Source organism: Fusarium proliferatum, assembly GCF_900067095.1.
Source record: "Fusarium proliferatum ET1 genome assembly, contig: FPRO_scaffold003, whole genome shotgun sequence".
In the NCBI taxonomy this organism is placed as follows: Eukaryota; Fungi; Ascomycota; class Sordariomycetes; order Hypocreales; family Nectriaceae; genus Fusarium; species Fusarium proliferatum.
Window position 1 is genome coordinate 2,973,555 of NW_022194792.1, and position 25,216 is coordinate 2,998,770.

General features: G+C 48.6%; 11 protein-coding genes across 11 annotated transcripts; 7 read left to right on the forward strand and 4 right to left on the reverse strand.

Moving 5' to 3' along the window:
• Positions 1-592: 592 nt before the first annotated feature.
• Positions 593-2,352, forward strand: FPRO_06077 (putative guanosine-diphosphatase; the record flags this gene model as incomplete). Its single annotated transcript, XM_031229050.1, has 3 exons — positions 593-824; positions 894-2,241; positions 2,295-2,352. The coding sequence occupies 3 exons, from the start codon at positions 593-595 to the stop codon at positions 2,350-2,352; spliced, it is 1,638 nt and encodes a 545-aa protein (XP_031079325.1).
• Positions 2,353-2,598: 246 nt separating this feature from the next.
• FPRO_06076 (uncharacterized protein) lies at positions 2,599-3,744 on the reverse strand (the record flags this gene model as incomplete). The annotated part of the gene is made up of 2 exons (XM_031229052.1): positions 2,599-2,973; positions 3,022-3,744. The coding sequence occupies 2 exons, from the start codon at positions 3,742-3,744 to the stop codon at positions 2,599-2,601; spliced, it is 1,098 nt and encodes a 365-aa protein (XP_031079326.1).
• Positions 3,745-4,273: 529 nt separating this feature from the next.
• FPRO_06075 (putative GTPase Rab7 protein) lies at positions 4,274-5,230 on the forward strand (the record flags this gene model as incomplete). The annotated part of the gene is made up of 7 exons (XM_031229053.1): positions 4,274-4,303; positions 4,373-4,426; positions 4,492-4,587; positions 4,651-4,830; positions 4,881-4,925; positions 4,972-5,074; positions 5,121-5,230. The coding sequence occupies 7 exons, from the start codon at positions 4,274-4,276 to the stop codon at positions 5,228-5,230; spliced, it is 618 nt and encodes a 205-aa protein (XP_031079327.1).
• Positions 5,231-6,029: 799 nt separating this feature from the next.
• FPRO_06074 (uncharacterized protein) lies at positions 6,030-7,550 on the forward strand (the record flags this gene model as incomplete). Its single annotated transcript, XM_031229054.1, has 4 exons — positions 6,030-6,053; positions 6,115-6,191; positions 6,241-6,985; positions 7,038-7,550. 4 exons carry the CDS (start codon positions 6,030-6,032, stop codon positions 7,548-7,550), a joined length of 1,359 nt encoding a protein of 452 aa, XP_031079328.1.
• A 954-nt stretch (positions 7,551-8,504) lies between these two features.
• On the forward strand, positions 8,505-8,932 carry FPRO_06073 (uncharacterized protein; the record flags this gene model as incomplete). Its single annotated transcript, XM_031229055.1, has 3 exons — positions 8,505-8,632; positions 8,686-8,772; positions 8,827-8,932. 3 exons carry the CDS (start codon positions 8,505-8,507, stop codon positions 8,930-8,932), a joined length of 321 nt encoding a protein of 106 aa, XP_031079329.1.
• A 369-nt stretch (positions 8,933-9,301) lies between these two features.
• Positions 9,302-10,820, reverse strand: FPRO_06072 (putative GTP-binding protein; the record flags this gene model as incomplete). The annotated part of the gene is made up of 6 exons (XM_031229056.1): positions 9,302-9,887; positions 9,937-10,368; positions 10,433-10,457; positions 10,510-10,524; positions 10,713-10,741; positions 10,792-10,820. 6 exons carry the CDS (start codon positions 10,818-10,820, stop codon positions 9,302-9,304), a joined length of 1,116 nt encoding a protein of 371 aa, XP_031079330.1.
• A 324-nt stretch (positions 10,821-11,144) lies between these two features.
• On the forward strand, positions 11,145-12,408 carry FPRO_06071 (uncharacterized protein; the record flags this gene model as incomplete). Its single annotated transcript, XM_031229057.1, has 2 exons — positions 11,145-11,754; positions 11,804-12,408. The coding sequence occupies 2 exons, from the start codon at positions 11,145-11,147 to the stop codon at positions 12,406-12,408; spliced, it is 1,215 nt and encodes a 404-aa protein (XP_031079331.1).
• A 79-nt stretch (positions 12,409-12,487) lies between these two features.
• FPRO_06070 (uncharacterized protein) lies at positions 12,488-13,378 on the reverse strand (the record flags this gene model as incomplete). The annotated part of the gene is made up of 2 exons (XM_031229058.1): positions 12,488-13,203; positions 13,258-13,378. 2 exons carry the CDS (start codon positions 13,376-13,378, stop codon positions 12,488-12,490), a joined length of 837 nt encoding a protein of 278 aa, XP_031079332.1.
• Positions 13,379-13,663: 285 nt separating this feature from the next.
• Positions 13,664-15,763, reverse strand: FPRO_06069 (uncharacterized protein; the record flags this gene model as incomplete). The annotated part of the gene is made up of 2 exons (XM_031229059.1): positions 13,664-15,651; positions 15,706-15,763. 2 exons carry the CDS (start codon positions 15,761-15,763, stop codon positions 13,664-13,666), a joined length of 2,046 nt encoding a protein of 681 aa, XP_031079333.1.
• Positions 15,764-17,060: 1,297 nt separating this feature from the next.
• On the forward strand, positions 17,061-22,164 carry FPRO_06068 (putative cpc-3 protein; the record flags this gene model as incomplete). Its single annotated transcript, XM_031229060.1, has 6 exons — positions 17,061-17,276; positions 17,346-19,469; positions 19,524-19,862; positions 19,919-20,912; positions 20,967-21,385; positions 21,436-22,164. The coding sequence occupies 6 exons, from the start codon at positions 17,061-17,063 to the stop codon at positions 22,162-22,164; spliced, it is 4,821 nt and encodes a 1,606-aa protein (XP_031079334.1).
• A 1,677-nt stretch (positions 22,165-23,841) lies between these two features.
• On the forward strand, positions 23,842-24,574 carry FPRO_06067 (putative ubiquitin-conjugating enzyme CDC34; the record flags this gene model as incomplete). Its single annotated transcript, XM_031229061.1, has 2 exons — positions 23,842-23,907; positions 23,966-24,574. The coding sequence occupies 2 exons, from the start codon at positions 23,842-23,844 to the stop codon at positions 24,572-24,574; spliced, it is 675 nt and encodes a 224-aa protein (XP_031079335.1).
• Positions 24,575-25,216: the final 642 nt, after the last annotated feature.

A 25,216-nucleotide genomic window follows, 5' to 3' on the forward strand; every position in this document is an offset into this window, starting at 1 on the left:
ATGACATTGAAAGTCGCATGTTGACCATTGGTGGGGCATCTAAAATTAGCGTTTCGTTCTCTTCCCTGGGATTTCAGGGGCTTTTCGCATGTCTCCCCTAAAAGTTGATCCCCCAAGGTTCCAAGCCCCTGACAGATGCGCCAGCTGGGCGGGCACTATCGCTATGGCCGTGGAGGTGCGTGTGGAACCTCGATTTTTAAGCATGCAGATTGGCTGTATCACGCAAACCAAACCACTTCCGTCTCTCACGAAAACTATCTTTGCCCCCCTTTCTCACTGTATCAGTGTTAACTCTATCGGTCTGCAACTGAAAGACAGAGAGCCAGCTTGTCAACAGCCAACAGCCAACAGCCAACAGCCAACAGCCAACAACCAAAATCTCATCTCGTCCATCCCATCCCTTTTAATTTATTCCTTTTTTTTCCCCCGCCAGCTCCAATTCCCTTCCTCTTCCCAACCCAACCCTCGTTTCGAAGTGAACCACTCCCTCCCTCCCTAGATTTATCCGATGGTTGACCGAGTCCAGTCCCTTCCTTAAATAGACAGCCCCAACACCGCAATCTTATCTCCCCTTCTCGCGAGACCCGCGCTCATGAGAACACCCACATCGCCGCCCTCATCAAAGTTCCCCGTCTTCGACCCTCACGAGAAACCAGACCGATACAAGTTTAAGCCCAAGAGGCAAGGCATTATTGGCAGGATGAAGGAGTCTTGGATGACACAGTCCCAGCGGACGAGGTGGATTAAGACTGCCGCCATCGTTTTTGCGATTGTTACCCTCTTCTACTTTATCTCCCCCAAGGGTGTTGAAGTGTATCACGAAGGTACGCCTGGTGGAGGTAGTAGCAGCAGTCGATCGAGAGTCCGAGTCGCATTGTGCTAATAAGAAGCAGTCACTCACCCTGCGCAGGGCAACAACGGCCAGTCCCCCTCAGATTCTTCCTACGGTACCGATCGATGCACAAAGTCTTTCTCCAAGGACAAGCCCATTGTCCAGTATGTTCTCATGATCGATGCCGGCAGCACTGGTTCGCGAATCCACGTCTACAAGTTCAACAACTGTGGCGATACCCCTGAGCTTGAGCACGAGGAATTCAAGATGACTGAGAAGGATGTCGGTGGCCTCAGCAAGTATAACGGCGACCCTGTGGCCGCTGCCAAGAGTCTCGATCCCCTTATGAAGGTCGCCATGGATACCGTTCCCAACGCCCTCAAGGGCTGCACTCCCGTCGCCGTCAAGGCCACCGCTGGTCTTCGAATGATTGGCAAGGAAGCCTCCGATGCTATTCTCGCCGAAGTCCGACGACACCTCGAGCAGGATTACCCCTTCCCTGTCGTTGATAAGGAGAACGAAGGCGTCGTTATCATGGACGGTTCTCTCGAGGGTGTTTATGCTTGGATTACCACCAACTACCTTCTCGGCAAGATTGGTGGTCCCGATAAGAGCGAGACTGCCGCTGTCTTTGATCTTGGTGGTGGTTCTACTCAGATCGTTTTCGAACCCACTTTCAAGGGCGCCGCCCACGGTGGAATGCCCGAGAAGCTTGCTGAGGGTGATCACAAGTACGATCTCGACTTCGGCGGTCGTCACTTCGAGCTCTACCAGCACTCTCACTTGGGCTATGGTCTGATGGCTGCCCGCAAGGCCGTTCATGGTGCTCTCATCAAGGACATCGAGTCCAAGAACACCGACAAGGCCTGGGTAAAGCAACCCATTGTTAACCCCTGCATTGCGCCGGGCATGAACAAGACTGTTGAAGTTACTCTTGATGGCAGTGAGGAGCCTGTTGAAGTTACCTTTGTTGGTCCCTCGCAGCCTGCTCCCGCTCAGTGCCGAAACCTTGCTGAGAAGATCCTCAACAAGGATGAGGAGTGCAAGCTCGCTCCCTGCTCTTTCAACGGCATCCACCAGCCCCTGCTTTCCAAGACCTTCACCAAGGAGGATGTCTACATCTTCTCCTACTTCTTCGACCGCACTAAGCCCCTCGGTATGCCTGACTCCTTCACTCTTCGTGAGATGCACGATCTTACCCAGACTGTCTGCATGGGCAAGTCTGGATGGGATGTTTTCACCACCATCCCTGATGCCATGGCTGAGTTGGATGGCCGACCTGAGTGGTGTCTGGACCTCAACTTCATGATGGCTCTCCTCCACAGTGGTTACGAAATGCCCATTGACCGTGAGGTCAAGATTGCCAAGAAGATCAAGGGCAACGAGCTCGGCTGGTGCCTTGGCGCTAGGTAAGATTCTGCGATTTTGTCCGATTTTTTGTCCCTTACTAATGATATCCCAGCTTGCCTCTTCTTGCTGGTGGTTCCGGTTGGTCTTGCAAGGTCAACCAGATTGCTTAAGTTATACCATAGGATATTAGGCGTTGAAAGGAGATGTATGTTGGCTTTTGCTTTTACTACTAGACCGATCCTTTTGGAACGGCAATGACATTGGGATATGACAAAATCACGCTACGGACCATCGGCATCATGAACAAAAGATGAACGAGATTGTGAGTCATTGGTGGCCTCATGGGGGAACTGGAGTCCTCGACTTGTCATGACGTGTAGAATATTATAGAATTAATTAATACAAGGGTGCCAACCTTAGACCGGCGCGGTCACCATGCCCAAGACATCTTCAATCACATCCTCGGGACCGATATCTTCTAACAGGGCTTCTACTGCTTCAAGTCTGCTCCCCCATTGCATGCTTCTCTCCTTTTCAGGGGAAGTTAGCTGTACTCGGTGTAAGTACACCTTGCGGGCGGCGAGGCCAACGAGAGCTGGTGTTACAAAGTCTAGACGATGCAAAGCAGCCAAACAACGCATGAGTTGACCAAAGTGCTTTGTGGCTGTGGGACTGATACCCCCAGCAACAGCTCGGTGCATTCGAAGAAATGAGATGATGTTCATCTGGTACCGGATGATTTCGACATCTACTTGTGCCTCTTTACTGAGTGTACCAAGATAACTGATATCCTATAATATAGTCAACGACTGGACAAAGATTGAGCCAGGGTAACCTACGCTTTCGATCATCAGGGGCGGGTCTGAGCTGGTTTCCTCTCCAGGACCCCTTTTCACGACACTACCCGTGGAGGCAGTATCGGCATCATTGCCGCCGTCTGCCTCCTCCAAGTTGACGAATCCATCATCGGGATTATGCCAGTAGGCTATATATAAGAAATCATTCAGGTGCGCTGTCACACGAGCTTCGCCTCCACTAGCTGCTTCTAGGACCGGAATGAAGACGAATTGTTTTGGAGCTGTCTGAACAGAAGTTCGTGTAAAGATACGACGGGTACGTAGAAGTTCCAACGCCTGGATCTGTACAGCTTGTGGTGCTCGATCGAGATTCTTTGCGAACACCACGTTGGCGATTCGAGACGCAAACGCACCACTAGGCGTTAGAGGACTGAGGGGTGTGCGCGGGTGGGACGTTGATGGCCTCGACGTGAAGTATGAATCGGGGTGGCGGGATGCTGTCGGAGAGTGACTAGATGGAGAAGTCGCATTGCCTAGAAGAGCAGAAGCGAAGTCTTCGAGCGTTGTGGAGGGAGTGCAATCGATCACGACCCAAGTGAGGCCGAATGTCTTTGTAGCTACAAGCTGTAGTTCCTGAATCAAGTCATCGATGGCATCGGACGGTGTGCTGACAAGACAGTGTTCGCGACTAATTAGACAAAGGAGTAAGGCCAGCTCGAGATCGCTCAGAGCGTGGACCTTGTCGAGAAGGCCATCATCCGCCATAATTCAGCCGTCTCAGCCTCGTTGGCACGTCCATGAGGCTTTGCGTACCTGATAATGAAGGTTGAACCCTACTAGAACGTTCTTGTGAAAGCTAAGTTAGTCTTCGGGAGCTTAATGTTGCATGATAGAGGTGCATATGATGTCACGTGGAGTTGCACAAACCCAAGACCGCCAGCGGCTTGCGACCCCCACTTTCCTGACTTATGCATGCCACTAAGCTGAGCCCGGCCTAGTCTGTAGAATCACCTCGAGCGACGGGCAAGGCTGCGACATTGGTACCTCCGCCCACCGTCATCTGCCGTTGCCATCTCCAAAACACCAACCTTTTACGATCCCGATTCTTGACGGTCGAATTTGAGTTCTAGATCGATCACAACAGCAGAAGTCTTGCTCCACATCGAAGACAGCCCACGAACCGAAGAAAAGAGAAATCGAGGCTATAGGGTCGACGGCGATTCGATCATTGCGCCTGGAACGCTCGAGATAACGTCATTGAGCAACGCTTCTCGTCCAGAAACAATATTTCACCATGTCTTCACGAAAGAAGGTCCTTCTCAAGGTGCGAAATGATAGAAATCACGCCAGAACTTGTCTGGGACCCCAAGTATTGATACGAATGTGAAAATAGGTTATCATCCTGGGCGATAGCGGTGTTGGCAAGACCAGCTTGATGAACCAATATGTACGCATCTTCAACCAACATCGATTAAAATTGCAGCAGGACTGATGGCAATCTTATGATTACAGGTCAACAAGAAGTTTAGCGCGAGCTACAAGGCCACCATCGGGGCCGACTTTCTAACTCGAGAGGTCCTTGTTGATGATCGACAAGTTACCATGCAGGTAGGACAGGGACACAAGATCGCACCTTGAGGGACATTAGACTGACTGATTCTTCTGGGATAGCTCTGGGATACGGCCGGTCAAGAGCGTTTTCAATCCCTCGGCGTGGCGTTCTACCGAGGTGCTGATTGCTGCGTTTTGGTCTACGACGTGAACAATGCCAAGAGTTTCGAGGCACTGGACAGCTGGAGAGATGAATTCCTCATCCAGGCTTCTCCTCGGGACCCTCCCAACTTCCCATTCGTTAGTGGCCCTAAGTTTGAAAGAAGGAAGCATGCTGATGCAGAAATTAGGTCGTGCTTGGAAACAAGATTGATGTTGAGGAGAGCAAGCGAGTGGTGAGTAAGCAGACAGGATTGGTGATCACGATCTAACATTATCAAGATTTCCAACAAGCGCGCCATGACATTCTGCCAGTCCAAGGGCGATATTCCCTACTTTGAGACAAGTGCCAAGGAAGCCATCAACATCGACCAGGCTTTTGAAGGTAAGACTCTATGCTCTGACACCTGGACAAAGCTAATGATTCGCAGTGATTGCTCGCAACGCTCTCGCCCAAGAAGAGTCCGAAGAATTTAGCGGCGACTTTGATGACCCAATCAACATCCACATCGAGAATGACCGTGATGGCTGCGCTTGTTAAAGGATGACATGGGCAGATGGTGATTGGGTGTGGGGATGTTTGTGATTGTGTTGAGTGACGAGGAGGATAGCTATATTCGGTGGTGAATTATTGACGTTGCCTGGATGTATCATAAAGAGGCAGCTGGGTCTAGTCTTTTTTCTTAGTTCTCCTTGGTGTTTATACATGGATGCGACTTGGTTCTTTCTTTTGAATTTGCTTCAGCATCTTCTTGAGTGTGATATGATGGTGATATGAGATGTGTTCGGGTCTTGATGCGTCAGGTGCTAGAGTCTCGAATCAATGCCTAGGCTTTAGTGGAAGATGCATCTAATCAGGCCATTATTAGATCAAAAATCGAGCCATTATCAATATCGTACATCAATCGAGTCGCCTCTTAACCGGGGAAGCTCGAGTCAGCTAGCAGAGCTCCTCGGCTTAGACCCACATCTGTCCGAGGCTGTGGAGGCTTCCAATGATAGCAGTTGTACCCCGGATTTCCAAGATATCCACTGGGAGAAGCGCGAGCTGTGAGTGGCCAAGATGCACAGTCAGCAGCCGCGAACCTCGGCTCCGTTGCTGGACATTCGACGATGTGCGGAGAAGTTGGAGCTTGAGACAAACCTGGGGTAGAATTATTTGCAGTAACTTGTACTTTATTTCTTCATATCTTGACTTGATTCCTCTCTTCTTTTTCATATTATCTCGCTGTCTTAACACTGTTGTTGTGATATATCATCCATTTTGCTTGTGATAATACGCTCCCTTATTACCTCCACACATCCCACAGTCTTTCCTAAGTCGACTATAGACAATTACGATGTCGGCGAGAATCCCTCTCATTGTGAGAAACTCCATCCCTAACTTCACTTAAGAGCATAGTGACACTAACACTGGTAATTCAGGCTGTCAATCGCGTCAGCGATGCTGCCAAGAAGCAGCTTGACCTGGTCGCCAAGTTCGTCGAGGAAGAATGTATCCCGTTGGTTTCCCCTTCCACACAGCGCAACTGTATCTCTAATTCTTATTAGCGCCGATCCGGTTGTAGAGGCTCAAGCTGGCGAGGGTGATGCTCGTTGGGAGGGCCACCCTTCCATCATTGAGGATCTCAAGGCCAAGGCCCGAAAGCTCGGCCTCTGGAACATGTTCCTCCCCAAGGGCCACTACCAGGAATCTCCTGGCTACACCAACCTCGAGTACGGACTCATGGCTGAGTGGCTCGGCCGCTCACACGTTGCTTCCGAAGCATGCAACTGCTCAGCCCCTGACACAGGCAACATGGAAGTGTTGGCTAAGTATGGTAACGATGCTCAAAAAGAGCAGTGGCTGAAGCCTCTCATGGATGGCAAGATCCGTTCTGCTTTCCTCATGACAGAGCCTCAGATTGCTTCGTCTGACGCAACAAATATTGAGATGGACATCCGTCGTGAGGGTAACGAGTACGTTCTCAATGGCCAGAAGTGGTGGTCCAGCGGTGCCGGTGACCCACGATGCAAGATTTACATCGTTATGGGTAAGACAGATGCCAACAACAAGGACACTTACCGCCAACAGTCGGTCGTTCTGGTGCCCGCCGGAACACCTGGTATTACCATCGACCGCATGCTTAAGGTCTACGGATTCGACGATGCTCCTCACGGCCATGGACACATCACCTTCAAGAACGTCAGAGTTCCTGTCTCCAACCTTGTGCTCGGCGAGGGGCGAGGATTTGAGATTATCCAGGGTCGCCTTGGCCCTGGCCGTATTCACCATGCTATGCGCAGTATTGGCGCTGTAAGTTTACCATGATATGCCTTGGTCTGAACCAACATTTAACAATATGCAGGCTGAGCGTGCTCTTGACTGGATGCTGCTCCGTGTCAACGACGAGTCAAAGAAGCCATTCGGCAAACTTCTCCGCGAACACGGTGTTATCCTCGAATGGATTGCCAAGTCCCGTATTGAAATCGATGCCGCACGCCTGATTGTTCTCAATGCCGCCATCAAGATGGACGACCTAGGTCCCAAGAAGGCCCTCAAGGAGATCGCAGAAGCCAAGGTCCTCATTCCCCAGACCGCTCTCAATGTCATCGACCGTGCGGTTCAAGCCTTTGGAGGCGCTGGTGTCTCCCAGGATACACCCCTGGCATACATGTGGGCAGGTATCCGAACACTGCGTCTTGCTGACGGACCTGATGAGGTGCATCTGCAGCAGCTGGGACGTAATGAGAACAAGCGCAGTGCTGAGGCGACAGCGACCATAAAGAGACAGAGGGCCAAGACTGAGGAGTTGTTGAAGCAATACGGTGTTGAGAGGCTTCAGCCTGGTGCCAGAATAAAGCACAATGCTAAGCTGTAGGGTTTGGATGTCACAGGGCAGAGTGGCGTGGTAGCATGTTGTTGGCTGTTTGTTTGATAATGGCCAAAGGCCGGCCGCATAAATAGTTCATTGTCAAAATTGTTACACTATTAAAATTGATAGATATATAAATCGCTATTTGTTGATACGGCATAGCTGTTCCTCAGCTGCTCGTAGAGGTGAACTTTTGATATGGACATCCAGTCTGTTCACCTGTCCGTTGGTGTCTGAAGCAGGGAACCAAGACCTTCTGGGGGCAATTATTGGCATTGACTTCATCCATGACACCAATATTAAGGGCATAATCCATATATTTTCCGAGAATCCTCCGTCGACAATTACACTTGATATGGTCTCAAGTGTGATATGCCATATTGCACTTCCATTATACCCAGAACAATGGGGTATAGGCAAAGAGTTGTTTCAAAGGTCCCGGTGTCCTTTAGTTTCATTGGGTGTCGTAGAACTATAATGCAATGTCTCCTTTCCTATTGAGTCAACATCTAATCCGTGATAGTTTTCTTTTCCATATACATGTAAGTCATGCCATTCCATTACCCCAGTGATGGTGCGTTGTTCACGACAAGCAAGCGTAAAACACAGGCCTCAGCGTGCCATTTCTCACAGTGGTCCCCTGTAACCGACCATTCCAGGCCTCTCGTCATCAGGTCCCTGCTGCCCAAAACCTTGCATTTTTCTTTAATTGCCCGTTGCCCCGTCAACAGAGGGCACCGTTTACTTTGCCTGCTAATTTTCTACTACTTGTGCATGGACTGGACCTATTTCATACAAAGGCATTCTATCTTTTCATTAAAGAAACCCAACATCCATCTCAACTGTTTTCCTTCATACACAAACAAAGAACGTTATCACAAACCAGCTTCTGCTCTCTCCACACTCGAGTATTACTCTCGCACACGAACGCCTCTAACTTCTTCTCCCAACACTTTCATCATGTCAGCCAAGGTTCTCGCCGATAAGGACGTCAACGCTCCCATGATTGAGCAGCCAGTTACCAAAGACGTTAAGAGCATGGAGTATCACCGCCAGGTTCTCCAGTCCAAGATGGCTGAGGAAGAGACGTGAGTGATAGTCAACAGCCTCATCTCAGTGTCAAAATCTAACCTTGAAGCAGTGCCAACAAGTACGTCTCGCCCTCAGACAACATCATGAGCCCTTGCTCTGCAAAGATCAATGCTCTACGAAACAAGCACGCCAGCAAGTTCGTCATTCTTTCTCTTCTCTGACAATGGCAATGAACTAACATCCTCTTCAGGGCCAAGCCTAAGTCCTTGTTCGCCCAAGCGAGCGCTAAGAAACTCCAGGGCGACAATCCCTTGGGGGCGAAGCCAGCACCAGCCAAGGCCGGTTTTCAACTGTAAGAGAATCAACAATATGTCTCTTCTTTCCGGATAAAACATGCCCACATTTCATGGGCACGGCTTTTGTTTTTGTTGGCTATAGACTACTAGCCAATGGTGTTTATTAAACCGCTGGAGGTCAGGTAAAGGGCGTTAGGGGTTCACTTGACATACACATACACACATTGTATTGGTGATACAGGCTACGGAAACTTGGGCTTGATGATATGATGCGATGACAGGGTTTGGCTTGCCTTTCTTTCTGGTGGCCGGTTTATGTACGGTTTTTAACAATGAAACATGTCTTTGAGTTCTACACTTAAAGGATGAAACCGAGTGTCGTAATGATTTTTTTTGTTTTGTTTTGGCTGTACAAGCTTGCACATGCATCTAAGCCTTCCAGGCACTGACGATATACACTACATCTTCATCCGCAACAGGGTGTGCTAGACCAACTCTTTGAGGAACATGTCTTGCACTAGCACCCCACACCAGCGCATACTTGAACGTGTCCTTCAGAGTCCTATGAATGCGGTCGCAGACGTCCTCGATTGTGCTGTTACTGCGCACAATCAACGCCTCACCAAAGTCTGGTTCAGCACCCTTGCGTTTCGTGTAAATACGGATCAGCTTGAGCTCTTTCCAACATCTGTCCACAACATCCTGGATGCCCAGGTCCAGTTCGCAACTCATGACAACGGTATGATCCTCGCGTGCCAGCTTGTCCAAGAAGTCAAGCGAGACACTATCAATCTTGTTGTAAACGTACAGACACTTGATGTACTTTCGATGGTCCTTCATGATAACATCAATGAAGTCATCGACTGTGGCGTTCTCATCACGGACAAGTACCTCACAATTAAGGATCTTGTAGTCGCGCAGGATGTTGTAAAGCATCTTCTCGTCCAAGTTCTTGGGAGGCGACTGGAATGTGATTTTCATGCCACCCGCTGTCTTGACCTTGAGGTAAATGTTGCTAGGGTCTCATATTAATAGCGATTCAAACTTGTCTCAGTTGAACTCACGGTGGTTCTCGGTTCAGGCGAATACCGACAGCTTCCAATTCAGCCTCGAGCAATGCTCTTTGTTCGGCTTTCTTGGTAGCGTCAAGAACCATTAGAATAAGGTCACTGGTCTTGGCAGCTGAAATAACCTGTCTTCCTCGACCCTTCCCTTCAGAAGCACCTTCGATAATACCGGGAAGATCGAGCAGCTGAATCTCAGCACCGCCATACTCGAGCACACCGGGAATGGCTGTCAAGGTTGTGAAAGCATAAGAAGCAACTTCTGACCGCGTCTTTGTGACTTTCGATAAGAACGTCGATTTTCCTACTGATGGGAAACCAACAAGAGCAATTCGCGCATCACCACTTTTGCTGACATCGAAACCTGAGCCACCACCACCGCCAGCTCCAGGACCAGGCTCTAGAAGCTGTGCCCTTAGTCGAGCGAGTTTTCTAGAATAATTAGTATAAATCTCTTTCAGGCCACAGTCTTGTAGCCACGGGATGCCAAACCAACCCTTTTAATAGACCCAAATGATATTCTGAGTGCCGTTAATATTGCAACATTCAGAAATTGTTTTTACGACAACATACCAGTCGCCTTGTTCTCTAAAAGGATATTAGTCAATGTTCATGAAGGCTTGTGAAGTCCTGGAAATGGGTTGATATTCGTCCAACTTGTCGCAACTTCAATTTCACCCACGGCCGACTGCTTAGGTCTCGTCTTTGGGCAAACTGCAGCAACTGTGCAACAAAGGGACATATCATCAAGTTTCTAAGATGATATATCTACTCACTTTGTGTCTTCTTCATCTCCTCCTCAATCCTGTCATCATGTCAGTGATGCCCCGCTACTGTTTTCAAGACTAAACCTACTCCTTGATCTTCTCCGTAATGTTCACCATATTGGCGGTACTTTGAGACGCTTTTGCGTCTCTAGAAACTGTTTAACAAGGAAAAGACAATCAACAGAAAGAATAAGCAGAATCCTGGGCGCCAGATCAAGATCTAAATCATGAGTGGGGGGTTGAGAGAGGCCTGATGAAGTCGTGGCAGAATTCGAACGAACAAGCTCCACAGGTGCGGGAGGTCAGTCTCACCGCCTTCCCTTTCTGACACTTTATTTCTCCCCAGAAATGGATCTTTTAACAGCCTTGCATCATCAGCACAGGCTCGTCGCGTTGCCATCATAACAACCTCCCTAGGACTCATCTTCCACAATCGATACAATGGCCGATACAGCAGAACAAATCGAAACGGCGCCGGTCGTCGAGCAAGAAGAGCAGAACATGGCCGTAGCGACCACGAATACCGAGGTTGCAGCACCAACCGGAAAGAAAGTCGTCAAGAAGATCATTCGCAAGAAGAAGCGACCTGCGCGCGCCCAAGTCGATCCCGATTTTGTCACATCAGAACCCCCTCCTCAGACCGGTACAATCTTCAACATTTGGTATAACAAGTGGTCCGGTGGTGATCGAGAAGACAAGTACCTATCGAAGACTAAAGCGAAGGGTCGCTGCAATGTTGCGAAGGACAGCGGATATACCAAGGCCGACGTGATGCCTGGAAGCTACTTCTGCTTGCGCTTTGCGCGCGGCGTTTGCCCCAAAGGTCAAGACTGCGAATATCTTCATCGGCTACCTGGACCATACGATCACTTCAACCCCAACGTCGACTGCTTTGGACGCGACAAGTTTTCCGACTACCGAGACGACATGGGTGGTGTCGGAAGTTTTATGAGGCAGAACAGAACAGTGTATGTTGGGAGGATTCATGTTACAGACGACATCGAAGAGATTGTGGCGCGACACTTTGCAGAATGGGGCCCTGTAGAGCGCAGTAAGCTCCAGTTTCACTATCCCAATTGACTTGTTGCTAACAATTGTAGTTCGTGTTCTCAACACCCGAGGTGTCGCATTTATCACATATGTCAACCAAGCCAATGCAGAATTTGCCAAAGAGGCCATGGCGCATCAGTCTCTCGACCACGAGGAAGTGCTCAACGTTCGCTGGGCAACAGCCGATCCCAATCCTATGGCGCAAGCTCGAGAAGCCCGCAAAATTGAGGAGCAAGCTGCTGAGGCTATTCGAAGAGCCCTTCCTGCAGAATTCGTGGCTGAAATCGAAGGGCGAGATCCCGAAGCTAGAAAGCGACGGAAGATCGAAAGCAGCTATGGTCTTGAGGGATATGAAGCGCCCGATGAAATCCACTTTGCCCGGGGTACCCAGGCAGTCAACCCCCTGGGTCGAGAAGGGTTGGAAGTGGAATATCAGGAACGGCCAATGATTGAAAACGGAGAATCAGGCGAACCACCGGTTCAAGTTGAGGAGCAACAGCCTCAAACTCAACAAGAGACGGGTGGCATCTTCTCAGGCAGCACCCTCGCGGCCCTTAACAAGGCCAAGGTCTCGGTGGCATCGAAACCGAAAGCAACGGCTACAACAGGACCTTTGGTGGCATATGGCAGCGACAGCGACAGCGATGATGAATAGGGACAAGGCGTTTGATTGATATTTAGAAATGCATAGATAATTTGTATTACAATAATGATACCACAAGCAGCATACGACATCAGCTGTTGAAAATTCTAGAGTACAATGTCTCATGCCGTCCAATCCATAAATCCATAAGAGGCACTGTTTGCCCAGCCTCCTCAACCGAAGTATTCCACTCTCGATCGATCATGTCGTCGATCATCGTCTGTACTTGCTGTCCAGCTAATACCTTTTGCGCCTGGTAGGGACCAAAGACACTTGCTCTCACCGCAGCAGATATCAACGCCTTCACATGACTGAGCATGAAGACATATGCTGTCTGTCGCAAACCCAGTCCCACGAGAGCGCATATCGCTCCAAACAGCGGCGCCAGATGCGCAGAGACGAGAGGTACTTCGTTCTGGTTTTCGCGCCTTAACAACACAGCAAATTCCCTCAACGGCTGCCCGTCAACATCTGGACAGCTGGCACGGAACGACCGCTCCCATATTCCTAGCAGCGCACGACCCTGCGCTACGCTTGCACGTCGGCCAACAGTGCAAATGATAGCAGCGTCGAGCTGATCATCTAACTGAGGAAGAGACTCGGGGTCGCGGTGCGCGGCTAGGACAAAGGGCAGTGTTGTCGCGGCGAACGATGAAAGCGATGAAGGAAGAAAGGAGGCAAACGATGCCGAGGCACGCGGTTCGTGAGCAAGATAAGACTCGAGACCACTGCTAAAAGCAAACGAGCCTAATGGAAGTGCCGAGTCTGAGAGAAGAAGTAGAAAATGAGTTGTCGAGGCGAGATGAGCTATGAGTCGTGAGTTATGGCCCTTATCTATAGGTTGAGATGAGTCTTACTTACGGGGTGGCGAAGGCTGGACTTTGTTCAGACGTGCTTTAGCGTCTTGAAGACGCTTTTCTAATTCACGGATCTCATCTTGAATAACGTTAGCCGTATTCGGTGCCTGAATTTGTGAAGGCATCATGTGTTTAGATATTTTTAGAGGTTAAGTTGAGCATCAAAATAGCTCGTTCAAAGATAAGACCATCGAGGTTTAAAAAACTACTACTTATCAAAACCATGACAACCATCATCATGTAAATCCAACAATAAGAATTCCTTCGAGGAAAACCCCCCAAACTCCACGCGAATGCCAATCCAACCCAGTCTTTTTGACTGGGAGACAAACAATTGTCAATAGTCAGGGTATTCCACCTCACTTACTCATATCACACCCAAGGTATCCATCGTATGTACATTATCATTCTCAAGGTCGAACATTCTCCTTATCATATGCCTTTCTTCCACGCGCTCGTTTCTTCTCCGCCATTCTTTGTTCAATTCTTGCAATCGCAGCAGCTCTGCGCTCAGGCGGAAGCACGCTCTTTGGCATGTTGGCCATCAATGTGCTGTTGTTGGGATCTGGGCCCCCTACACGTGCATAGTGGTCGTGTAGTAAGTCGATTCTTTCTTCAGGTTTCTCGCCAGATGTAATGCGCTTCGAGCGAGCGATTGACTTGGCCAGTGCGGGCAGGTCAGGCGCGGCGATGTCTTCCAGGCCAGTTCGGCCGGGAGTCGCACCCCCATTCTCAATCCGCTTGGTGATTTCTTCGCCAAGATATGCTCTATTTCTTGGTGATCGCGGAACGAATGGCTGCCATCTAGGCCTGCCAACGTCTGGCTTATCACGAAGACTTGACGATACTGGCTTTGACGTGCCGATATCCGATCTGGTAACCTTTGGCGCAGCGTCTTCGTGAAACTTTTGGCGTAATGAGGGCACGTTTGGGTCTGTGGTCTTCAGTTCCAAGGTGTCATTTCCAAGCTCGGTCAAGTCAAAACTTCGTCGTTCCATATTATGCCCTCGATTCTTAGTGCTGTCATCCACGACGATTTTTCTAAGCTTTGAGGCCTCGTCTGCCAGACGCCCCGCGTCTGTCTGAACATGCCAGCTCTTAGGCCGAGTTGCGTTGTCGTTCTGCTCGGGAGCATCATTGTCGCCAGCCTTGAGGATCCTGATTTCCTTCTTGAGTTCCGCAATCTTAGTGTGTGCCCGCTCCAAAACTCCATTGGTGTCCGCATTGTGGGCTTGGGTTTCATGACGATAGGCTTCGAATTCTTCTTTTAGCTGTCGTAGCTCCTCATCCTTCTTCTTATTTTCTTCCCTTGCTTCACGAAGCTGGGCGCGCAGTTCTTGTGCTCGTGAACCTTCGCGCACCGGTTCGTTTTTGGGGTTTTCTTGCGTAGTCTTCGTCTCGTTCATTGCCTCGGCCTTGGTAGCACGCTTCTCCGCCGCTCTGAGCTGACTTTTTAGAAAAGATATCTGCTCACGAAGTTCTCCAACTTCCTTGACTTGCATTCGGGCTCGCCTCAGTTCGCGCTGTGTCTCGATAAGGGTTTTCTGCGTCCTGGGTGATGTCACTTGTCGTCGCTTTCGGTCTTTGGGGTCGGCATCGTCTTCCCGCTCTCGGAGGAACTCCTCAAGTTGGTCCTCAAGCTCTTGGACGCGTGTTCGATACTGCACAGCCAACGCTGTCTGCTTCGTGAGTGTCGATAAAAGCTCGGAGCTGACTTCGTCTGATCTGTCTACTCGCTTCGATGCAATCTTGGCAGCACCTTCGGCAATCTGCCTTTCCATCTCAATCACTTTTTGCTGTTCTTCCTTGAGCTTAACTGCGAGGTCAATTGCCTCAGCATCCTTTTGTTTGGCATACGATTTCGCCAGCTGCTTGTACTTGAGGAGCTTCTCCATTTCGGCCTTGGCGTCTTCGTGGTATTTCTCAAATTCCTCCTTCCAATATCTGCCCGACTGCGAGTGAGGCTCGTTAAGATCAACCGTAATGTCGTGTGTGCAGTAGTCCTCATCATCAGCTTCTTCCCACTCATCTGAAGAGTCATCCTGATCTTGTTGTGCTGTGTTCTTCTGATTTACCGATTTGGAAGCCTTTTCCAAAGCGTCGTTTAGTCGCATGCGTTGGCGCGGTTCTGGCTCCTTGCTGAGATTGTTATTCTTCTTGACGTCTTGTCCAAAAGATACGCGCTTTCGTCTCGTAGTTCCGGTACCTGGGGTCAAAAGAATTCCTTGTGGTCGAGGCGGGGTCCGAGACATTTGAGCTGTCTTGTCATTTCTGTCTTTTGCTAGTGCTCTTGTATTTTGGTTGGTAGGTCGCGCCGGAGTTCCAAACAATGCGCTCTTGAACGCTCTGGCAGCGAAAACAGGCGCGGGGGTGTCCGGTTGATCAATTTGAGTGGTGTCTAGTAAACAAAGTCAGTTATCTCACCTGCTTTCACGTCTAAGTGCATATATACCTCCATCATTGACCGGTTCTGGCGCGTTCTCGCCGCGTCTCAACATCCAACCCAACATCTTGCGGCACGTTGCGCGTAAGCGTGAATGCGAATGTCAGGCGCCCGATTAAAGGAGGGAAGTCCTTCGCATTAGCGATCACAAACGTTGAAGTAACATTTATCCTCCTCGTCGGTCGTGTTGTATGGTTGACCGTCTAATTGTGGCAGGATAGGATTGGACGAAATTGGATTGGTTGATGTCAATGTTGACTTTCGTTTTCAATGTTTACTTTCACCTGTCGCAGATCAAAAACGTCCAACCCTGGCGCCCCTGTCCCACCAGGGCCTTCTACCCAATGAACGTCGCGCTAGCTCCAAAATAGAGGGGCCATTCAGCTAATGCAAGATATCAGTCTCTCTGCAGATACACTACAAGCTATCATAACTTAGAACCATATTACCATAAACATGGCGAGCATTCCTAAGACGATTCTTATTAGACTTGAATTTGGGAGTAAGTTGTCCTCATACGAAGAGTCCACTGTTCCCTATTTTCTTCCAGGCAATCCAAGGTTGAAGGTACATCTAATCAGTCTATTGCACGAGCTGTACTGTAGCCTCAGAGGGAGCAAGAAAATATCTAACTTTAATAGAAGATGTCAAAATAGAATCAGCTAAAGGCATCCTAAACTTGTGCTAATTTACCCAAGTCTTTTTGTCTTTTGGATCAACGTTCTGAGTTTTCTTTCCTACCTGTGTAAGGACGTCAAATAGCCCAGGCGGTAGCTCCAGTTGAGCACTCAAGCAATTAAGCTGAGGTGGCCGCCACCGGAAGAGCCGCAGCGGACCCCTCATCAGCCCTGTGGCCGCCTGTAATTCGATGAAACGACACCGCCTTTGTGAATGGGTGTGTCGCCAATTGAGTTGGCAGCCTGGATGGATGCCAGGTATCGGAAACTTAAGACGAGGGGGTTTTAGGGGATATATAATTCCTTTTTTTTCGATGACTATTTCATCTAAATGTTGTCTAATCTTAGACCTAAGCCTTAGAGTAGTAGGTCTAAGCTTATGATGATATTTTGATAAGATGGTCAGAACCTTAGGATACCCGGATTTAAGCATCTCCAGGTTGAGATGATTTTTAGGGGGGTGTGAGGAAAAGAGTGGCCCCTACCTACCTACCTACTATGTTAGCTACCCCGCTGTCCCAACGTCAGAAGGGGATTTTGCCTTCCTCTCCTCCTTATCTTTCATCCATACCTTGGATGTCCTTATAAAATCCTCAATACAACATCATTTATCATTTCAGTATCGCCGTCATGGCCTCTTCCCTGTAGAAGTCGCAGCTTTTGCTGTGACTTCCTCTTTCTGCAGACATGGCGGGGAAGCAATCTGGGGTTTGGAACACACCCTCGGGTCTAAAGAACAACAAGAATGAGTCAAGTTTCCCGGGCTTGCTACCTGCTGTTGCGAGCCCGGAGGTCAACAACAAAATCGAATATGGAGAGCTACAACAGAACGAACTACTAGCCCTTGAGGCTATTTACGGCGACGACTTCGTCATGCATACCGAGACTCAGAGCGCCTGGAAGGTACCTTTGAAGAACCCTAATCGAGATCCATCATCTTGGTCAACAATGAAGCTCACGACCTATATATAGAAGTCAGAACCGCATTTTGATATCCGGATAAAAGCATCATCGGATGAAGACTTTGCTTGTACGCTAGGTTTTGTCATGACTGCAACTTACCCAAAGTCACCTCCTCTTATCACGTTGAAGAACTACGATCTCAAGGACGTCACGACATTCAAGATCCAGAAGTACCTAGAAACGAAGCCAAAGCTATTTGCACAGGACGCACAAGAAATGATCGATCAAATCGTCGAAGGGGTACGGGATATCCTCGAGGATGCTGCGCAGGCGAAGGCAAACGGGAAGCACCTCCCTTCTCTCGAAGAAGAACGAGAGCGGCATGAAGCTTCCATGGCGAAGTTAGCAGAAGAGAAGAAACAAGAAGAAGATCGAAAGAAAGAAAAAGCGACGCAAGAAGAAGATCGTATCATGGCCGAGATGCTCCAACAGCAGGTTGAACGACGGAAACAGAAAGCCAAAGAGTCAAAGCGTCGCAACAGCGGCAATATGCCCCAGCAATCTTCAACAAGCTCAGAGACAGAAGAAATCATCGAGTTCGAGCAATTATGTAACGCTACGGATCAGTCAGGAAATGCCCTCGTCTTCAAGGCTGTTACAGGCAAACGCCACCTCAGGCAGGGGCCTGTATCCACCGTTTACGACGTCCGACCTGTGCTGGTCAATGGGCAAGGTAGCCTGCCTTTGGCACTGAAGCAGACTATTATCCGCACCACAAATAAGGACGCGAAAGAGTTCAAGCTTCAGCTACAAAGTCTCGACTCTCGTCTTCAGGATCTCAAGTCTGTCAAGCGAGTTCATCATCGGCATCTTGTTGAAGTTTTGGGCTTCAAGGTCCAGTCCGGTCTTTCTGCTGATCCTGCTGTCTCGAATATATGCACTGTGAACATCTTGTCTCCCTTGGCGAATCAGTCTCTAGAGGAGTTCTTGGAGCTTGCGAAACGGGTTGTGGATATTGGCAGAGTGCGTTCCTGGACGCGGGATCTGCTTGATGCGCTCAATTACCTTCACAACAAGAATATTGCACATCAAGATATTCACCCAGGAAACATTCTCTTGTTCCGAGAGCCGAATGGGCAGATAGTCCCCAAGATCTCTGATGCCTGGTACCAGAGAGAAATTTACTCTATCACTTCGAACAAACCCGGTCTTCCAGGATTGAACACTGCCAAGTCTGCCTACTGGCTGCCCCCTGAGATTGCTGGTGCATCCAAGCCCTCGTATACATTCAAGACTGATATTTGGGATTTTGGTGTTGTGTTCATTCAGATGATCTTTGGTCTTGACGTGCTACGAACATACTCGTCACCCAAGAATCTTATGGAATCAGTCACGTTGTCCCATTCGCTGCATGAGTTAGTCAACAGGTTCTTCAAGGAAGATAAGCAAAAACGGCCTCGAGCTTTTGAGCTTGGATCCAGCGAGTTTTTAGCCACTGATGCCCCGGTTCTTTTCCAAGATTCTCCTACATTTCCGTCAACAAGTTCTCCGGTATCCACACAAAACTTTCCGGCAAGGCCTCGACATGAGTTTACTACTCATCGAGGTCCCGCGCTATCGCGGTACACAGAAGACTTCATTGAGGAAGCCAGGCTAGGAAAGGGCGGCTTCGGAGAGGTGGTAAAGGCGAGGATGAAGTTGGACGGCCAAATTTACGCCATCAAGAAAATAAAACCACGTTCCCAAGCTAACCTAACAGAAATTCTAAAGGAAGTAAGGCTTTTGTCTCAGCTTAACCATCCTGCGGTTGTCCGATACAATACCGCATGGGTTGAAGAAGCTCCTGATCAAGCCGAAACTGAGGACGACACATCAACTGGATACTTTACCGAAGAGAACACTCAAGGAACTGGGTCTGCCGGGATCGAAATTGAATTTGCTGCCAGTACAGGCGGGCTTGATTTCATCTCATCCAATGCCAATGTCGACTATGGATTTGAAGACTCTGAAGATTCTGAAGAAGACTCTGATGAAGACGAGTCAGAGGATGATGACGATACAGAGGATGAGATGTCTATTCACAGAGTTTCTTCGCCAGATAAAGAGAGAAACGCCATGTTCCAGCGACGAGCTCGATATCAGCGTTCATACAGAACCATGCTGTACATATCGATGGAGTATTGTGAGAAACGAGTAAGTAACACAGTCTGGTAACATCTCCTATACGTAGTTGCTCACGATTGCCAGACCCTTCGAGATCTGATTGCAAGGAATCTCTACAAGAATACTTCAGAAATTTGGCGACTGTTTTCTCAGATTCTAGAAGGTTTGGCTCATATCCATGGGCTTAGCATCGTCCACCGTGATTTGAAGCCGGAAAATATTTTCATTACTAGCGACTCTGATGGCATTGACAATGTGAAGATTGGCGATTTTGGACTCGCCACCAGCGGACAATTCTCACTGGAAAAGCCAAACGGAAACACTCTGGAGACAGACGATATGACGAGGAGCATCGGTACTGCATATTACTCCGCACCTGAAGTCAGGTCCACGGTCAACGGCATATATAGCACCAAGGTCGATGTAAGTGGATGGGTGGATTGAATTCGGACGTTTCTGTCGTAAGCTAACGAAATCAGATGTATTCGCTAGGCATCATTTTCTTCGAGATGTGTTATCTACCTATGATAGGTATGCAAAAGGCCGATGTCCTTGGTAAGCTTAGGCGGCCGACACCAGTGTTACCATCGGACTTTAAGCCCACGGACAAAGCTCAGGCGGAAATCATATTGTCTCTTGTCAACCACAACCCCAAGGATAGGCCTTCAAGTACTGACCTTCTCAACAATGAAGAGCTACCTATTCAGATCGAGAGCGTCAGGGGTAGACAGACTCTTGCTATACTGGCAAATCCAAGCTCGCCATACTACCACAAGACGCTTTCGTGGCTATTTTCGAAGCGGATGGACCCTATTGAGGGTTACGCTTGGGATATGTCTGCGAGGTCATTGAGTTCACAGGAGCTTCTCAACCAAATACTGGTTAAACAGAAGCTTGTTTCGATTTTCCGTAGCCATGGCGCTCTAGAACCTCCTCGAAGCAGCATATACCCACGGACGTCACATTATGGAGATAATGCTGTCCAGCTTTTGACCACGAGAGGCAAAGTGGTGCAGCTGCCCTATGATCTCACACTGGGCAATGCGAGGACCATGGCGTATTTTGATCCAGTAGTTGAACGATCTTTTACCTTTGGGAACGTTTTCCGGGACAAGAACGATGGAGGCCATCCACTGATGTTTGGAGAAGCTGATTTCGACATTGTCACCACTGACGCCCTGGACTTTGCTTTGAACGAAGCAGAGGTTCTCAAGGTGATGGATGAGATTGTCCATGCATTTCCTTCCTTGTCCACAACTCCTATGTGTTTTCATCTGGGACATTCAGATCTTTTACAGCTTATCTTCGAGTATTGTGGGATAAGCCCTGCAAGTCGACGTGCAGCGGCAGACGTATTGAGTAAGCTTAACATCCACAATTTTAACTGGCAGAAAATTAGAGTCGAGCTGCGGTCACCAACTGTAGGTGTTTCGGCTATAAGCGTGGACGAATTGCAGAAATTCGACTTCAGAGGTAAGTGAGGTAAGGGACACATATGAAGCTTCAGAGCTAATAGCAAACCACTAGACACTCCGAACAAGACATTCTCCAAATTGAAAATCCTTTTTGAGGGCAGCAATATGTACCAGCGAGCTTCTCCGACAATTGCGCATCTCAAGGAAGTCATTGAGTATTGCAAACGCCTGGGCGTAGGAACAAAGATTTATATCAACCCTTTGAACAGCTTGAAGGAAGCATTCTACACAGGCGGCATCATCTTTTCATGCATCTACGATAAAAAGGTCAAGGATGTTTTTGCTGCTGGCGGTAGGTATGATCAACTTATCAGAGAATTCCGACCCAGGGCTGGTGGCCAAGTTCGAGAAAAACATGCAGTTGGATTCAGTTTGGCGTGGGAGCGATTGGCAAAGATTCCCAAAGCCGGAGGGCGATCGTTCTTGAAGAAATCCGAGGACGAGTCAAGCGGAATCTTCAACTCTCGACGAGTAAGTCATCCACATAACCATATGTGAACACTTGCTGATATATGCTACAGTGTGATTGCTTGGTAGCTAGCTTCAGCGCTGCTGTGTCGAGGTCTTTAGGTACCGAAATACTTCAAACGCTCTGGGCACACAGCATCAGCGCCGAGCTGGCCAAGGATGCCAGATCCCCCGAAGACTTGTTGTCGAAACACCGAGAAGAAGAATATTCTTGGCTCATCATCATCAAACAGGATGCAATGCTCAAGATCAAAAGCTTGGGACGAAAGGATGTGCCTGATGCAGATATACCAACAACACAATTGCTTTCTTGGCTTCGTAATGAGATTCGGGAACGCGATTCAAAAACAGTGGTGAAACTTCGCGGCAACAGCTCTGCAGATACTACTAATGGCTCGGGCTCGGGTGAGAAGGAAGAGCAAGAGGTTCGTGTGCTGGTGGCACAAACACGGAGCAAGAAGTTCAACCGTAGAACGGTTGTGGAACAAGCTCAAAGCACTGCGAGCAGCTTGGTGAAGTCTTTCCTTGAAGGCCCTATCTTGGCCATCGAGACAACGGATCAGGTCATGGACCTAATCCGCGGGACCTGCCTCTCAGAGGTTGAGGGGTGGCGACAAGTCGAACAATCGGTGACGAATACGGAAAGGAAGTACATTCGTGAAATCCATGACGAGCTGGATAACCTGAGATTTAAATATCAGAAGAAGGGCGACGGTTCACGACACGCATTCCTGTACAATTTTCGGTCAGGTAACTGCGTGTATTACGATCTTGGGGCCTAAACTTAGGGTTCTGATATCCTAAAATCTGATAATATCTGCAAAAATTTCAAAGATTATGATGATTTTATAAAGTTTATACTAAAGCCTGACTGTATGCTCTTAATTCAGCTAAAATTTAAGAAACTCTTTAAACCTTCTAAAGAGAATAATAAATTTACAAAATTCATTCAAAAGCCTGGCTACATGCGTTAAATTCAGTAGAGTTGAGAAACTCTTTGATGATATTTACACAGTTTAGATAAGAGACTTGAGGAACATCCTTGTAATTCTTGTACCATATGGTAGTTAGTTTAATAGAGGAAAAATAAGGAACACAGTTGGCCCTCCTCAATCCTGCATATTGTTTTGACATGAATCGTACTTGAAACGCTGATGATACACACTGCAATAAGGGACAAAGTCAAAATGCTAACACTGAATCAACCCAAAGACGCATATACAGTAGACAGTACCCTAGAGCAGCGGCTGGAGATTTTGTCGATCAGGTACAATCATAATCAAGACAAAGAGATGAAAAGGGGGTGTTCCAATTCCGCAGCCATGGCAGATTGATCACCTGTTTCTCCAATCCTATCTCATTCACTTTTCAGTACCATCATTTAAATAAATGGCTACCTATAAAGGACGGGAATGCATATGGGCAGGGCTGCCCGGGGCGGACGGGAATGGATACGTACCTAGGCGTGATCTTGAGGTGGGGCCAGCCTCAGGGAGGTGTGGGACCGACGTCAGTCTTTCCCGCCGAAAGGGAAAGGGCAGGATAGGCACGAGACGAGGGGCAAACCAGGGCAGGAGCCAGGAGACTGGAGTCAGATCTGATCAGAACCAGAACCAGAACCAGGTGGCAGGTGCAAGTGGTCACCGGCCGGCCCAGAGTGGATTTCATGCTCCGGTCCCCGGATGGCGGCGGCAAGGCCGAAGTGAATGACTCTCTACTCTTTATGTAAGGTAAGTACTTCTTCATTGAATGCCCAAAGTAAGGCAATCAATTATTTACTAAGCTTTTTCCCTCTTCTTTTTCTTTTTACCTTTCTGCCTTTTACCTCAATCTATGTTGCTTTTTGAATAAGAATAGAAGAAAAACACTAGGTACAAAAAGGCCATCCCTCTTTTTTTACTTGGGTATTCTTCTTTTGACTTCTTTTCCGCATTCGTCTTTACTGGGCGTTCCAACCTCAAACACGTTGGCTATCAAGGTTACCTTATTGTCAAGCGATAAGCCAACAACCCTTCAATAAACAGCAAACAAGCATACACTGCCTCCCCAGTTGTCAACACAAAAAAGGGCAACACCCAAACAAAACTTGCCAGCAAAGCAAAGCAAAGCAACGCGAAGGGAAGCGAAGCGGCTGCGGCTTCTTCTAAATCCAAACACCACCTTGCTCAACTTTTGCACGTCCAATCGCCGAAGCCGCCCCTCCTCGACCGCCCTTTCCGTCCAACGCAGCACCAGCACAGCACAGGCAGCCTCCCTTTTGCCGCTGGCGCTGGCGCTGGCCTGACTTATTAAGCCCAGCCCAACTCTTCAATCCTTAAACTCGCAACAACCAACTTACCTCACATACTCTTCGACTTTCGGTCTTTTCAAACACACGCTCGCCTGGAGGATTCTTGTCGTTGGACGGGCGGAGTAGTGCACTCGCACCTAATTATCTTAGTTATCGATAGTCAGTCATCATGGCACAAAAGAGACTTATGCAGGAGCTGCAACCCCTTCAGAAGGAGAAATGGATCAACATCGAGGTATGTCGCTTGGTACCATGGAGCAAACATCGTCTAACATGATCGTCTTCAATTCAAGACCGACGACTCAAACCTTCTGGTCTGGAAGATCGGCCTCTGGGTTGTTAACCCCGACAGTGTCTGGCACGGAGCCTATCTCAAGGCAGAGATGAAGTTTCCCAACGATTATCCTTACCAGCCGCCCAGCTTCAAATTTCTCACCAAGCACATCTGTCACCCCAACGTCTACACTGACGGCAACCTCTGCATTTCCATCCTCCACAAGCCGGGCGAAGACGAGCAGTCAGGCGAGCTGGCCAGCGAGCGTTGGAATGTCCTCCACGGCGTCGAATCGGTCCTGCGATCCGTTCTGCTCCTCCTCGACGATCCCGAAATCAACTCACCCGCAAATGTCGATGCTAGCGTCCTCTATCGCGATAACAAGACCGAGTATAACAAGCGAGCAAAAGACATCGTCGATAAGTCCCAGAAGGATATCCCGCCAGGGTCACGGATGCCCACTCCCTCCGAACTCGCACCTGCACCACAAAAGCCAATTGATGACGATGCCGATTTCTGGAATATGACCGACGAAGAGGAAGACTTTGGCGGCAGTGATAGTGACGAGGACATGGAAGACTTTGATGATGACGACGAGGATGACGATGATGTTAGAGACCAGAAGTAGACTTCCCCAGAAAGCCATGCATCTCTCAGCGTGGCCAGGACGAGTCATGGCTTGGCTACTTTTCAAGCCTCTGCCTTCTACACCATTTCGCGGCATCCTCTTTCATCTACAGTACTATCGACATAGCGAAATTATTTTGTTTCATTTTTAAGGCGTTCAAGATGCGCATTACTCGGAATGGGACGAGCATTGCAAGCATCGAGCGATACGGACATTGAGGGAATGCAGGAAGACTGGTGGTCTCTGTGTTATGCGTGTTGTTTACATGGAGCAAGGGTGTGTTTATCAGGCGTGCTTTCTATAGACAGAATATACAACTTACAAAGTTTCGCTTGGTGTCATAGTGAGGAACATCTGACGATCGTATTCCCTATCTTGTCCTACTTAGTTGAAGAGAAAGCGGACACTCGTACAAGACATCTCTAGTGTTGATATTGATTGATAAAGAACCCGCTCGACGGCATGTTCCGTTTCTAACTGGGAGACTTATCTTTGTTGAGGCTATGAGCATACTGTCTTCTCAAAGCTGAAGTTAATTGGGATTTTTCAGTGTGTTAGTTTGATATGTCTCGTTGAGATGTCATAAGCTTGAACTATCAAGCAAAATGTCATGTTCTACCTTCTCCTGACTAGGCTACATGA